We start from the raw sequence: 14,268 nt of genomic DNA, 5'->3' as shown, positions 1-14,268 counted from the left end.
TCTCGACTGGCAGCTCTCTATGTTATATGTAAATAATTATGGTATTTATTTTATGCTCTCGTATCAACATTTTCTAGTTGTTTTTATTTAAACTTTTATTCTCTCTTTTTTTAGAAGTAAGCATAATATTTTATAATTTTAGCTAATAAGAAAGGTATGCACAGAAATATAATATGTATATTAAAAAATAATTAAATAGTAATGTGCTTCATCTACCTCTATTCAAATCATGCTTTTAAAATATTTCAAAATTTAATTTTATTACTATACCTGTACCTATTTTTATCAATGTGATTTTGCTTCTCATCACCAAAACAGATTTAGGTCATTATCTCTCCAAACATACAGATAATTATGTATATGTATTTCTGCTGATATTTTGAACCAAGCTGACTTTGGTAAATTTTAAGTATAATTAATTGTTTTAATGAAGTAACCAAGGTTTTTGATTCCTCAGTGCCATCGTTTGATGCCACAAAATATAAATAAAAATAATATGTATATATATATATATATATATATATATATATATATATATATATATATATATATATATATGCAGCAGGCACCTCAGTGTTTGGAGCGCTACGTGCAGCGCAGTCAAGGGATAACTGGAGAAGAGTCATTGCTTCTGCAAGGGTCACAGCCCTCAGCAATGAGGATTAAGACGGAGAAGAATATATATAAAACCCTTATCCGCACCCCAATGGTACATAGGGCACTGCGTCATATAAACGCAGTGTTATCTTGATCGTTTACACATGAAGGAAAGGTGATCAGCCCTCCGCTTCAGGTACCAGGCCAGGGTAATATTGAATAAATATGACAGTGAAAAAATCTTATATTTATTTAACCCCCCTTGGGAATCGAACCCGGGACCTCCATAACGGTAGCCGAGCGTGCTGATTATTACACTACGGAGGCGGACATATATATATATATATATATATATATATATATATATATATATATATATATATATATATATATATATATATAGCTTGCTTGAATGTCAATAAATGATATATATGTATGTATATATTTTTATATAATTATGGTGCAACATACATACAGAATGTTTTATTTACAAAACATCTTATAGAATGTTTTATGTGGAGGGCCAGTGCCAATAGTGAGCAATTTTTAATATGTTGCAAATATAATATGTCTTCTTAGACGTATTTAAATTCTATAATTTTTCTATAATGTTATTTACATTTTACATAGGAAAAGAATACACGAAAATCAAATATCTTAACACACTTCAGACGGGTGTTTTTTACGCCTGCGGACCGCTGGCGACAGGATTTGATAATTACGTACATATAGTTAATACCTTAACAAAAAGATTGGTACATAATATTCATATAAAAACATTAAATATGTAATTCCTTCTATTCTGACTTTGAAATGAGGCTAATTCCTGTGCATAGTGTGTTAAATGAATTGTTGATATTTTTTCTCTTTTTTGCACTGTGTTATTTAAAAAAAAGTGAGTTTAGCGTATTTGCTAAATGCACATTAGCAAAAATGTACTTATTTTGTATGATTAGAAGATTTAAATAATTTTTTTCCAGTGTGTCAATCAAGTTAAAATTTATTTTTAACCTTTTAAACGCGTTAACTTTGTTCCTAAGAGACGCTCGTGCGCGGCTGTATTTCGCCGTTTTTTAAATGATTACTTTTATCATGTATTTAGTTATGAAACGATTTATTTTCCTAAACAAAAACGTTCAAAGGGATTCATTGTGCCTTTTTGGTACTCTATAATACACGTGTGTCACATTATTCTTGAAATATATCGTAATATAAACAAATTAGATCGTAACATAAATAAATCAAAGCACGCATCTTGTGTCACTCTTACCCACTGGCGATGCGTAGCGTCGAGAGTGAGACAGATATAGGGCATGATTATGGCGCGGACTAATTACCGACCGCAAGAAAAATCAGGGATCTGTTGTTTTATTTATCCTTGTGATGTTACAAATTATTAGTCAGATATTTCAACAGATGTCATAAGGCCGAGGATTGACGTATTATTTTATCCAAAGTTCCACACCATGAAAAAATCCCTCCAAGTTGAACTGAGGTTCGAAACTTGGAGCAAAGTGAAAACACAAACGCTTATGTCAGCCGCGTATGGGGCATGTCTTGTTAAAACACATACGCTTATGCGAGCCGCGTGGATCCGGTTAATCTAATTCAATGCAAGTGAATCAAAAATTAAAACCCAGTTCTGTAAACTCTTATCATGTGATAAATCAATACTTCACTATCAAATAAATGATAATCCTGTGCTACTTTTATGTATATTTAATGTCACTAGCCATGTAATTTTTTCGCTTTATAAAAATAAAACTGTAAGCGGCCTAAACTAAGTGCTGTAACCAAAATTGTTATCTATCTAACTCTAATATACTGGCAGAATATTGTAGATATGAGAATTTAAAAAAATACCAAAAATAAAAATCAATTCTTAGTAGATTTCAAATACTAGCCTTAATTGTAAAAATATTTTTTACCAAATTGAATCTTTATATTTTTTATATTACTGTAATATAGTATGTAAGAGTCTAGTTATACACGATAATGTTTTAAAGGGGCGATTTAAAGCACTTGTTTTTTTTTATATAATTATATATTTGCATGATTATGTGTATCATTTTGAATTCATAATAGATTTAGTTTTTCCCTACATGTACATATGTAGTGATTTTTGTTGGAAAAGCACAAGATGATGCGTTAACTTAAAACTGTTTGATATTTTAATCAAATATATCATATCGCTTACTTACGGTTTCTTTTTCGTATAAAACAAGTGACGAATAACTATTCAATACTTTTACGATAATTATGGATATGGTGTTCATTTTACATCCACCAGATTTTAGTTTAAATTTGAATGCATTTAACTTTTGCTGTATTTATTGGTTAGTCCCTAGATTTTAAGCATATATTATTTTAGTGCCACGGCTTATAAACATTACATTATCATCACACGCATTTATTTAAAATATTCTCCTTTTTTTTTGTTTTATTTATGAAAGGTAGATCTTTGCTTATGAACTTCTAAATGTTCTGTGATCTAGCGTTACCATACTTTGGTTTGTTACATAAAGTATTTAGCAATAATTATGGTGAATTGATGGGTAAATTAGTGTCTTCAATCGACAAAGTGACGAAGAAGTATGTAAATATAAAATCAATGGAATTGTTTGTATCACAGGCGATATTTATATTTAATCGCTTAATTAAATGCCTAAATTCCAATCAATTTTGTAAAATCACTTATCCTTCAAATCTACATATTTATATCAATGACTTGGCAATGTACTGATTATAATTTTTACAGGAGAGTACAAAGTTATCACGTTTCTTATGTAATAACTAAATAGATTACTTATTATCCAAGTAATAAGTATTGATAAGTAAATACATATACATGATTCTAGTGAAATAATAACTAAGAAATTCATATAAAAAGTATGAAGACACTACCTGCAATCAGTAAGTTTGTGTGCTAAGGCATTAATATCTGACTAAACTTAGATATTTACAGCTGTTCTGATGCTGATAGTATTTTTGTGGAATGATATTTCACAAAGCTTGATCACACCGCTGCATCCATTATTTGGGTGGATAATCTTTATAAATTTGACAGAATTATGGGAAAAATCAAATATATGTACGATCTTGTTTTTACCAAGTTCTGTTAAGACAAATATTACACAATGTTTCTTATGAAGAAATATAATAAATAATAAAATGCACATCACATAAATAAGTCAGACTAACCTTTGCATTTTTTGGTGGCTTTGATTCATCGTAAATTCATCCAAAATTATGTAACGCATTAATTTCTATCCATGAAATAAACTCGCATTTATTTGTACATAATGCTCTATTTGCCTGTGCCAGTAAATATAAAATATGTAATATTGTTTTACTAAAACTACACTCATTATTTATTTATCTCCTAATTTTTTTGTTGACACGATTAAATCGAATTGTAAAAAATTCTCTTTGGCAGGTATATTTTTTTGTGTTTTTTTTTTACATTTTTTGTTTATTGTTTACAATAATCTCTAGTCAAAGGTTGAAAAAAATTCTTTTGCATTATATTTCAAGTTTCTGTCGACGATGCCATATTTAACAGTTATTTATAAATAAAATATGCTTTATGATCAAATGTACTTTTTACTTTATCTCCTGCCGAATCCTTTAATTTAATAACCGCAGTGCAGTACTTATATGCCAGGAAGGAATAACAAAAAAGGCTTACTTTTTACTGAGACAACACCTGCTCGGCACGCTGTCTTAGTCTGTGCGCGTGATATGTACTATCTAAGTTTTCAGACAAGATCTTCGAAACTACTTATATATCGTGGGTATACTGGTAAAAAACGTGAACTCTAAAATTCCTTTTTTAATTAAAATTTTACTTAGTAAATACAAATATGTCTGTCCGCCTCCGTAGTGTAATGGTCAGCACACTCGGCTACCATTCTGGAGGTCCCGGGTTTGATTCCCAGGGGGGTCAAATAAATATAAGTGATTTTTTCACTCTAATATTTATTCCATATTAAATATTTTTAAAAATATATCGTCCAATTTTGTGAAACATCCAATTTGATTTGTAAGGCATCCTATTTGGTTTGTAAAACCTCCAATTTGAAGTGAGAAACCTGTATAAATATCATCATAAAGAATAGCACCCAATGACTCGTAAAATCAGCAATTACCAATCAGAAAATTAAAAAAACAGAAAACAAGTAAAAATAAAACAATTTTCATTTCTTCCAAAATTATTTATTAGACAAATGACATAAAATATTATGTTTATAAGATATTGTATTTTATTATTTTTTTTCCATATTAATCTGCTGTAAATATTCAAGTTTTGAAGTTTATATATATGTATCACAATTTTAATGGCAGCGCCCTGTATAAGGACAATTTGGTTTAAATAAATTCATATTTAATAAATGTAATGTATATTTCCTTGACAATAAAGAATTTTATTGAAACATGAAACTAAAAAGTCGCTTCTTCTGCATTATAAAATAAGAAGATAAATTCTGTGGTAATAATTTTTATTCCGGCTATTTTTAATTTGCTTATAAAATGCTCTTTTTTCCTTTTTCTAAAAAATACGTTCTCCAGTTTCTTCTGGTTCTGTATTCTTATGGTTAGTCTCTTTGGCTCCCAAGGTCCCGAGTTCGATTCCCAGGGGGCTCAAATAAATATAGGTGATTTTTCACATTCTCTGAATTGGCACTGGAAGCACAAAACTGATCCCGTTGCTTTTGTGCAATTGATGACAGAGTTAAAACTCCATCAACTCGATTCAGTGCCCCATGCACTATTGGGTGCTGATGAAGGCCAGAAGGAGTTTTAATATCACTCATCCCATTAAAAAAAATCCAATGTAAAAAATATTTTAAAAAGCCTATCTATAATTACCAACAACCACCATAATGCACACGTAAAAAAAAATTCTTACACAAAATATATGGCCATAAAGTTCAACTCACAATAGACAATTAGCGTAAATATTTATATGTAAATATGTATGTATGTATTTTGCATATTATTGCATACATAAACAGCTTAAAAATTGTAAATTTAACATACATATTTTTTTTCACTTAACTAATTTGTATTTAATACACAAGAACTAGAAAAAAATGTGCATGGACACATTTAAGCTTTCTTTAAAAAAAAAAAACTACGTTTTATAAAATCAGACTTTTTTAGTGGAAAGGCAAGTTGCGCTACAGAACGGTAGTTCGCCTTTCATCACAAACTTTCCGCTCAGTAGACTTTTCCCGCACAGATTGGAGGAGCAGTTGAAGCAAGTCCCGTGCCAGTGGAACGAAGACCAGGAAACGCCCTGTTGCTCAGGGCCGATAATTTTCTTGCACTTGTTACATTTTTCAGCGTGAAACTTGTAGTCGCAGTCCAAGCACATCGGCTGGCCGGACTTGTTATCCGGAATGTACTGTTTTCCTCCGAGTGGTTGGTCGCAGTGATAGCAGCAGAAATGATTGACGTGGAAGAATTGTCCTTCCGCCGCGGTGTAAGATCCTGAGAATATCAACTCGTCGCAAGCCGAGCAACGCGGGATCTTCAGAGCCTCGGCTAGATCTCTGGCACAGTATAACTCGCCGAGATAATAAAAGTACACCAAGTCCGCCAGAAGTTGGTTGCACTTGTTGCACTTGAAGCATTGCGGGTGCCACGAGGCGTTTTTGCCTGCCCTTTCCGCATTGACAGCAACTTCTCCCTGCGCAATCGGCAAACAGCAGCGCTGACAAGGCAAAGATATTACATTTTCAGAGTTATCGTTCGGATTCACTCTCAAATCGGCTACCTGCTCTATCATCTGGTCAGGAATTATCGAATCCTCCGAAGCGAACGACTGGAGATAGCCGGGCTTCCTGTTACCGGGATAAAGGTCTCCTTTAGTGGATTTCATAGGGGACAGATGATCGAAATGTTCTCCTAAATCTCCCACGTTTTCATATATCGGCATGCTATCCATTTGCAACAGCCCTTTGTTTAATTGTCCCGGGTAAGTATCGTAGTTGGGAATAGGAGGAATATCGGAATGGCTATTTTCTCGACCAACTGAGGACAATGAACTGGCATGCATCCTGTTGGCGAGATTTTGATTCTGCTGAGAAGATGCGAGATAGTTCGGATTGGCATTTTTAGCATACAATGGATCGACAGAGTTATTTGGATCTTCAGGGTGAGTTGACCAGCTCCAGATTTCGCCAGTCGGTCCGAAGATTGTACCGTTCTGAGAATAGTTATTGGGCATCATCTGACTCCTCAAACTATTATCGTTGTTATTTAACGAACACGGAGTCACAATCTTGGCCCCTTGAGCTTCAACAAAAGCTGTGGTTTCATCTTTGAATTTAGGATTGGCATTATACTCCGTGCGGAAGTTTTTGATCGGATTTAGATAAACGTCATTATCTACGGAAACATTGAGTTGCTTTAAATCTATGAACAGGCGATCGTAAATAGGTCCGTGCTCTACCGCGCTCTTTATTCTGTCAGATTCAATCCGCATGAAGTTCAGCTTGTCTCTCACAACACGACTGATAATAGGACTGGTCTTGTAGTCAGCAATGTGAGCCGATTTGGTGATGACATTGCCACTGTTATCGAGAACCAGATGCTTATCCGTCGTGTTCTTGGGGATGTTGGAAAACCTGATTCCCTTTCCGAGATTGGACACTCGAAGAGGTAAGCTGTATGACTTGGTTCCCGGGACGGGTTGACTGCCTTCCGTGTTTATGGACAGAGCGCTTCCTTTCTGAATGGTACCAATCCTGACAATGTTTCCCATCCCGACAACTTGATTTTTGATACGAGAGATATATTCCTGTAAACAAATAAAAGAGTTTTTATTTATTGATTTGGCCTTCAATTTGTAGAACTCCATTTTAATTTATATACTAATTATTAAATCAAACACAGATTTTTTGAGTCTACTAAGTTGTATTTTATTAAAAAAAACACAGAAAAATTAATATTGTGACAATTGTTTCACCTAGTTATGACATTTGTTTGAAAATGCCATAACTAGGCGAAATAATTGTCACAATATTAATTTTTATGTGTTTTTTTAATAAAATGTACCTTAGTAGACTCAAAAAATCTGTGTTTAATTAAAAAAAAAATGTACATAAAATAAAAGAGTTATAACATCCTGATTCTAAGATTCAGACGGAAGAGTCTGATGAAATTGGGTTGTTATATTGTATTACCTGATGACTCTCTTTTTCTTGTTGCGTGAGCTTGTGACAACAGAGGTCGCTGCTGATGTCATGCGGAGGTATCTGTCTTCGAAGTTGTTCTCTTCTCCGAGCTGCACCGTCCGAACCTGCCACAGGGGCCAGACTTTCACCCAAACTAGTCATGTAGTCTGACACCTGTAACGATGCATTGTTATTATCATTAGTTTTTTAAAGATTTATTTATGTTCTTACGATAAGCGCAGATTTTCAATACAATAGTCGATCTTAGAGCCACTGCCTCAGGGTCGATACTAAGCAAAGGACTGACTCGTATATATTATCTGTACTATTTTAATTTTATTTTACAGCTATGACTTTTTTATGAAAATATTTAACTTGCAAACTTTTAAAGATATATTTATGTTTAATTATTTGAATCAGTGTTTCAAAGTTGTATTGAATTTCAAAGTGCAAGGTTAATTTGATTCTTTAGAATTTAGCAGGGCACAGGCCCTATACATACTTAAGTAATGTGAACAGTAATTACATAAGGTGTTTTGTTTATTTATACTCAAAAACTGTCTTCTTTAAGAAGTGAGTGTATCAATCAATTCTAGCACTACATGAGGGCATGTATTAGGTGAAATAACAGTGGTGGTGAAGCTTAGCCCATTACAATAACGTTGTTGGACTTGCAAACAAGCTCTTGAAATAGAACTCGAGACAGGACTGACTTTACTAGAAATTGGATTTATTCAGAAAGCCAATGTTTTGATATTTCAAGTAATCAAGAGAAAGCATCCTTACTATATCTGGAGATGTATTCGGCGGTACCCAATCGAGTTTGACTGGCTCATCTGATATACCTTGAATTTTCATCACGGTATCTGTAAAACAAAGCGTTATTTTCTAAATAAAAACAGTTACAAAAAAACATCAACTGTTTTCAACATTTCCTGCTATTAATTTAATAATCCTAGTGAATATATTTTCCTAGTGATACCAGGAAAAGAACCAAAGTAAAAGATATCATGGATCGCGTGGCAAAACTCAAATGGCAATGGCCAGGACATATTGCAAGACAGGACCCCACAAGATGGACCCCAAGAATTTTACAATGGAGACCCTGGGAGAACAAAAGAGTTGTCGGAAGACCCCAAAAGAGATGGTCCGCCGACATAGTTGCTGTGGGGGGTAAAAACTGGCTACAAGCTGCAACCGACAGGAGGAAATGGAAAGAAGGGGAAGAGTCCTATATCCAGCAGTGGAGGTCAGAGGGCTCATGAAGAAGAAAAGTGAGAATTTTTATTTTCTACTTTATTTATATTAACAAGGGCATAACATGTTAACAAACCAGCAAATAATAATATATAATAATAAAACCCTTATCCGCACCCCAATGATGCATAGGGCACTGTGTCATATAAACGCAGTGTTATCTTGATCGTTTACACATGAAGGAAAGGTGATCAGGCCTCCGCTTCAGGTACCAGTCCATGGTAGTATTGAATAAATATTACAGTGAATAAATCACTTATATTTATTTTACCCCCCTTGGGAATCGAACCCGGGACCTCCAGAACGGTAGCCGAGCGTGCTGACCATTACACTACGGAGGCGGACAAAAATATGATAAAGTAAATCCCATAGTATCATTTAAAAAGATTTCTTCATCTATGCTGAAATATCAATTAAATACAACGATAAAACTTTTGCATATTGTATATTAAATTTTTGTTATTTTTAACGAGTATAAAAAGCAATGTTATCATAAATTGTAAATTTTTGCAAAATGCAATTTTAATAAAAATATTGCGTACGTTCAAAGATAGTGGGAATATTTATTTTTAAATATGATTGATAATACTATTTGCAGAACACCTATCTACTTCAGTAAATGTTTTTAATAAAAAACTAAATGATACTAAAAATTTGCTTACGGCACACAAACACTGAATTTAATATGAATATCTGTAGTGCAGTGGTTAGCACGTTTAGCTACCGTGCCGGTTCGATTCCCGGGGGGAGGGGTCAAAATAAATATTAAACGCCCTACCTTTGGGTTATTATTAGAACAAATAAGTAAAAAATCCTCGGATTTATTCTCATAAGATTTCTCAAAAACAATAAAATATATATTTTTTTTAAATAGACCCATTTATGACCCTTTTTATATCTTTGCAAGTCAGGGGTTCTCAACATAAGATGTTGCCAGATAATTTTTTGTAGTAATATTCTATAAAATATTTTTAGAAACATATTTTGTATCGAATGTTATATATCAACCAACATATTCTCGATGTATTCTGCAAATCCCTGTGATATTGACCTCGAAATACTAAATGTGCCGTATGACGTCTTCATATACATAGGGTGACAATTTGACGTATGTCATATTAAATGATTAAAGAAATACTTGTTTTTATAACACTTAAGTTTATTTATTTATGACTACTAGTTTCGGAAGCTAAGCTTCCATCTTCGGGTCTGAATAATAACATTATTATTCAGACCTGAAGATGGAAGCTTAGCTTCCGAAACTAGTAGTCAAAAATAAATAAACTCAAGTGGTATAAAAACAAGTGTTTCCTTAATCTTTTTTAATTAATGTTTTACTTAGTAAATACCACTATTTCTCAAAATCTACTGTGACGCGTGGTTCGATGCATTCCGCATCATTTTCAAACACCGTGTTTAAAAATTATGCGGAATGCATCAAAACACGAGTCACAGTAGATTTTAAGAAAAAGTGGTATTTACTATGTAAAACATTAATTCAAAATGGATAGATTTTACCACAAAGTGACTGCCGAATCAATTAATTTTTCCTAAATCCTTCATCATCTATCTTTACTATCGTTCTTTTTTATAGTTCTATTTTAAGAAGTTTATTTGAAAAAAATATATAATATGAGAAAAATTATATTATTTAGTTTTAATTTGTACCAGAAGATGAAAACATCTGTCGTTTTCGAAACTAGTCGTAAATAAAAATGAAACTCGATAAAGGGTATATTCAAGTATTTAATTTTAATCAAATAAATGAGAAAAATTATTCCATCAATTATTAAAAACCTTATAAAAAATCTAAAATACTATATTGGTTTGTGAAATAGAGAGCATTATATTGAAATTATTTGCGGTATTCCCCATAATCATTATCAAGATTTTTTTATTTATTATTATCTTGTTTATAATTCGCAGATAAGGCTATCTATAGGCCTTTCAAAAAAATATATGGATTAATTATTGTTTTGTAGATAATCGCAATCCTAAACTTCATAATTTTTACTTTTAGCTGTCAATTTTTTTTATTACAGAGTATAATAATTATTCAGAACTTTTTTTAAATTAAAAAAAAAAAAAAAAAAAAATTGTGTTTTTTTTAGTATTTACACAAATATTTCAATTTCATACTATTTCTGTGAGCCTAAACGCCTCATTATTAGAAATAGGTATCAAAATGTGGTAGAGTGGAATCAAACCTAGAAACTCTGACGTAAGAGTCCGCGACGCTAACCACGGGACCACAACCCGACTTTAAATAAAAACCAAACTATTTTTTTTTTAAACTGGATTAAGAGGCAACAACCTATTTATTTACAGTGGTCCTTCAAAATATTTGCTGATGGTTTATATAGCAAACATTAATTTCTAACAAGGTTTTTTCCACAATATTTTGAATGTGTCCAAATCCTTGTTCACAAATTCTGGGTTTGTCGTATGAATAAATTGGAAATTATATTTCTGCTTCAATTGACACCTTTTTTCACATGCTTTTTATCGGCAGCATCTATGATTTGATTTGATGAGTTTAGTTTTTTAGCAAAGATCCTTATGATTTGAAGTGTCTAAATAAAGCATATATGTATATAATATTTGAAATTTGAGAAGTGTGGTTGTTATTACATAGTTTAGGTCTACATACATAAGCCTCAACATTTTGTATTACAATATTTTTTTTTTTAAATTAGCTTAATATTTTTATTACTTTGTATTATTTTTGCAGGAGAAAGCGAGGATTTACAACATTTTTTTCATACGTGATTTCTTCCATTAAAATTTGTGAAATAAAAAAGACACTCACGATCGGCCTTCTTGGGCCTGGTCGTTCCTAGGAGTTGGAACTGCGCCCATCCCGCCATGTCGTCATCCTGGACATCGTGCACATCCTTGTGGCAGTGGCACGCTCGGCACACTTTGCGCCAAAAGTGGAGATCGAGTCCGGGGCACTTGGAACCTGCCATCCGGAATATTGAATTAACACATGGTTTGGGGGAAACACTTGAAAGTGTTTTTTACATACTGTTGGTAGAGAGCGGGAGTAGTTGCTTATAAGCATTCTATTTGATTACTTGGGTAGAGAGCGAGGGACGCCAAAAAACATTGTACAAATCGGCATTGGGTTTGCGGTTACTTATGTATATAATTGTCCACCTTCGTAGTGTAATGGTCAGCACGTTCAGCAACTGTTCTGGAGGTCCCGGGTTTGATTCCCGGGGGGGGTCAAATAAATATAAGTGTTTTTTCCATTCCAATATTTATTTGACCCCACCTGGACTGGTACCTGAAGCGGAGGGCTGATCACCTTTCCTTTGTGTGTGAACAATCAAGATAACTGAATATGTATCGAATCCCATCAGAAATGTGTTAATACATTGCTTGCGGGAAACACTTAACCCTTTCCGGTCCTCCAAAATTAAAAAAAATCATGATAGACAGTTACATTCCAATTGGAAAAAAATATTTTGTCCTCTGCTCCACATTCTGTTGTAATAGATCCGAGTGACAAAAATGTAAGCTTGGAATTTAAATATTTAATTATTTAATACTGATGATGAAAAAAATGTTGAATAACATCCGACATGGGACCTAAGAGCAAAAAATCGCTGTCGAATGAGATTCGACATTGGACCCGTAAGGGTTAAAAGCGTCTTTTACATACTGTTGGTAGAGCGCAAGAGACGCCAAAAAAAAAACATTGTACAGATGGGAATTGGGTTAGTAGTTGCTTGCGATTAGTATACTGATGGTCGGACGGCAGACTGGCAGAGTATAGTCAGTAGGAAAATTACCGGGAAAATAATTAAAATTTCAGAGCAGAGCGCAATATGTGCTATTACAAAAACAAAAAAAAAAAAAACGCTCTTGACATTTCTACCTTTGCCAAAATGGAGCCCAAATTAGAATGGGCACCAAATAAAAGCTATTTTTGCATCCTTGAGGTAGTATTTTTTGTAAGTAATTGATAATAAGTTTGTGGTTATTAACCCTTAACACTGGAGTGCCGCCATAGTGGCATCATTCATGGTTTGCCGTAAAATTTGAGTGCCGCTACAACGCTACCAAAATGAAGTCTCAACATATTTTGGATGAGTGTTTACATACGCCTGCGGACCGCTGGCGAAGGGATTTGATAATTATGAGTTAAGAACTTAACAAAGATTTTGGTATTGGTATTCAAGAAATGTATTGATTTTCTTTTTAAATCGACATAAATCATGGTGCTGATATCATATACTATGATAATATTTGTAATATTTATTTTATTAAATATAAAAAACAAAATAACTTCACAACAAATCACATCAGGTGGCTTGGTGGGTCTCTGCAAAACGATAGATTATATAAAAATAAATTATTTGAAATCATGGTTTTCAACCCCTGCCTTGTTGTGTACATAACAGAATTTTGTCTAGCCTCACACCAGTCTGATGATGTCGGTTACGACGAAACCCAGTTGCTAGTCAAATAAAATTCATGTGGAAAAAAACTACATAAGTAGTGTTTATTTTAATCTATAAAAATAAATATTTAAAAAATAAATCTAGGCCTAAAATTTGATCGTATTTTATATATGTAGTAACTACTCTATTTGGTGGAAAACATAACATTAACAGAGTACTCTGATTCTCTTTACCTGCTCTTCGTATTAATTAATACAATATTATTTTTAATACATCAAATATTATTTGAAAAAAGTTTACCACACGAATTGCAGGCTGCACCGGCTCCGCTATCATGTCCAAGTTTCCCTTTACTTAATTTTTCTCTCCGTCTTTCGAGTTTTGAGAGCCAAGCGGGAGCCTCCGCCGTCTCGATGCACGATCCAGACATCTTGTAGTGACTAATAAATTTAAACAAAAAAACATCAGTCTGACTAATAACGATTATGATAATAAACCGGTTAATGAATTCAAATATTAGTACCCTTATATAGAAGATTTATAAATTAAACAACGCACAAAGGTTATTGATGTTTCTTAGTTATAAAACGCAGGTGCCAACTTTTGATTTTTGAATAAGATTCGTTAATAAAACGTCGGACTTGCGCAGATACACCCCGCCATTCCACGAAATATTCATTCATGACTCATTCAGAGATAACAAAAAACGTCAAACATTTTTGACATTATGTCAAGCGTGCAATAGCACCATCCAAATAATCTCTCATTGCAACCAATATTAGAGAAAAATGTCCATTTACGTACTTACCTACTAAATTAGAAAC

General features: G+C 33.0%; 1 protein-coding gene across 1 annotated transcript; it reads right to left on the bottom strand.

The window, feature by feature from the left end:
* Window positions 1-4,857: 4,857 nt before the first annotated feature.
* Tes (testin LIM domain protein) lies at window positions 4,858-14,127 on the bottom strand. The gene is made up of 6 exons (XM_088256680.1): window positions 13,968-14,127; window positions 13,745-13,884; window positions 11,845-11,997; window positions 8,565-8,644; window positions 7,788-7,952; window positions 4,858-7,402 (listed from the first exon to the last, which is right to left on the bottom strand). Exons 2-6 carry the CDS (start codon window positions 13,872-13,874, stop codon window positions 5,747-5,749), a joined length of 2,184 nt encoding a protein of 727 aa, XP_088112806.1. The 5' UTR covers window positions 13,875-13,884; window positions 13,968-14,127; the 3' UTR covers window positions 4,858-5,746.
* Between the last annotated feature and the right edge of the window lie 141 nt (window positions 14,128-14,268).

This window comes from Brachycentrus maculatus, unplaced genomic scaffold (genome assembly GCF_059751285.1).
Source record: "Brachycentrus maculatus isolate JH-2025_06_01 unplaced genomic scaffold, ASM5975128v1 h1tg000065l, whole genome shotgun sequence".
NCBI classification, from domain to species: Eukaryota; Metazoa; Arthropoda; class Insecta; order Trichoptera; family Brachycentridae; genus Brachycentrus; species Brachycentrus maculatus.
This window is presented reverse-complemented; position numbering and strand designations above follow the sequence as displayed.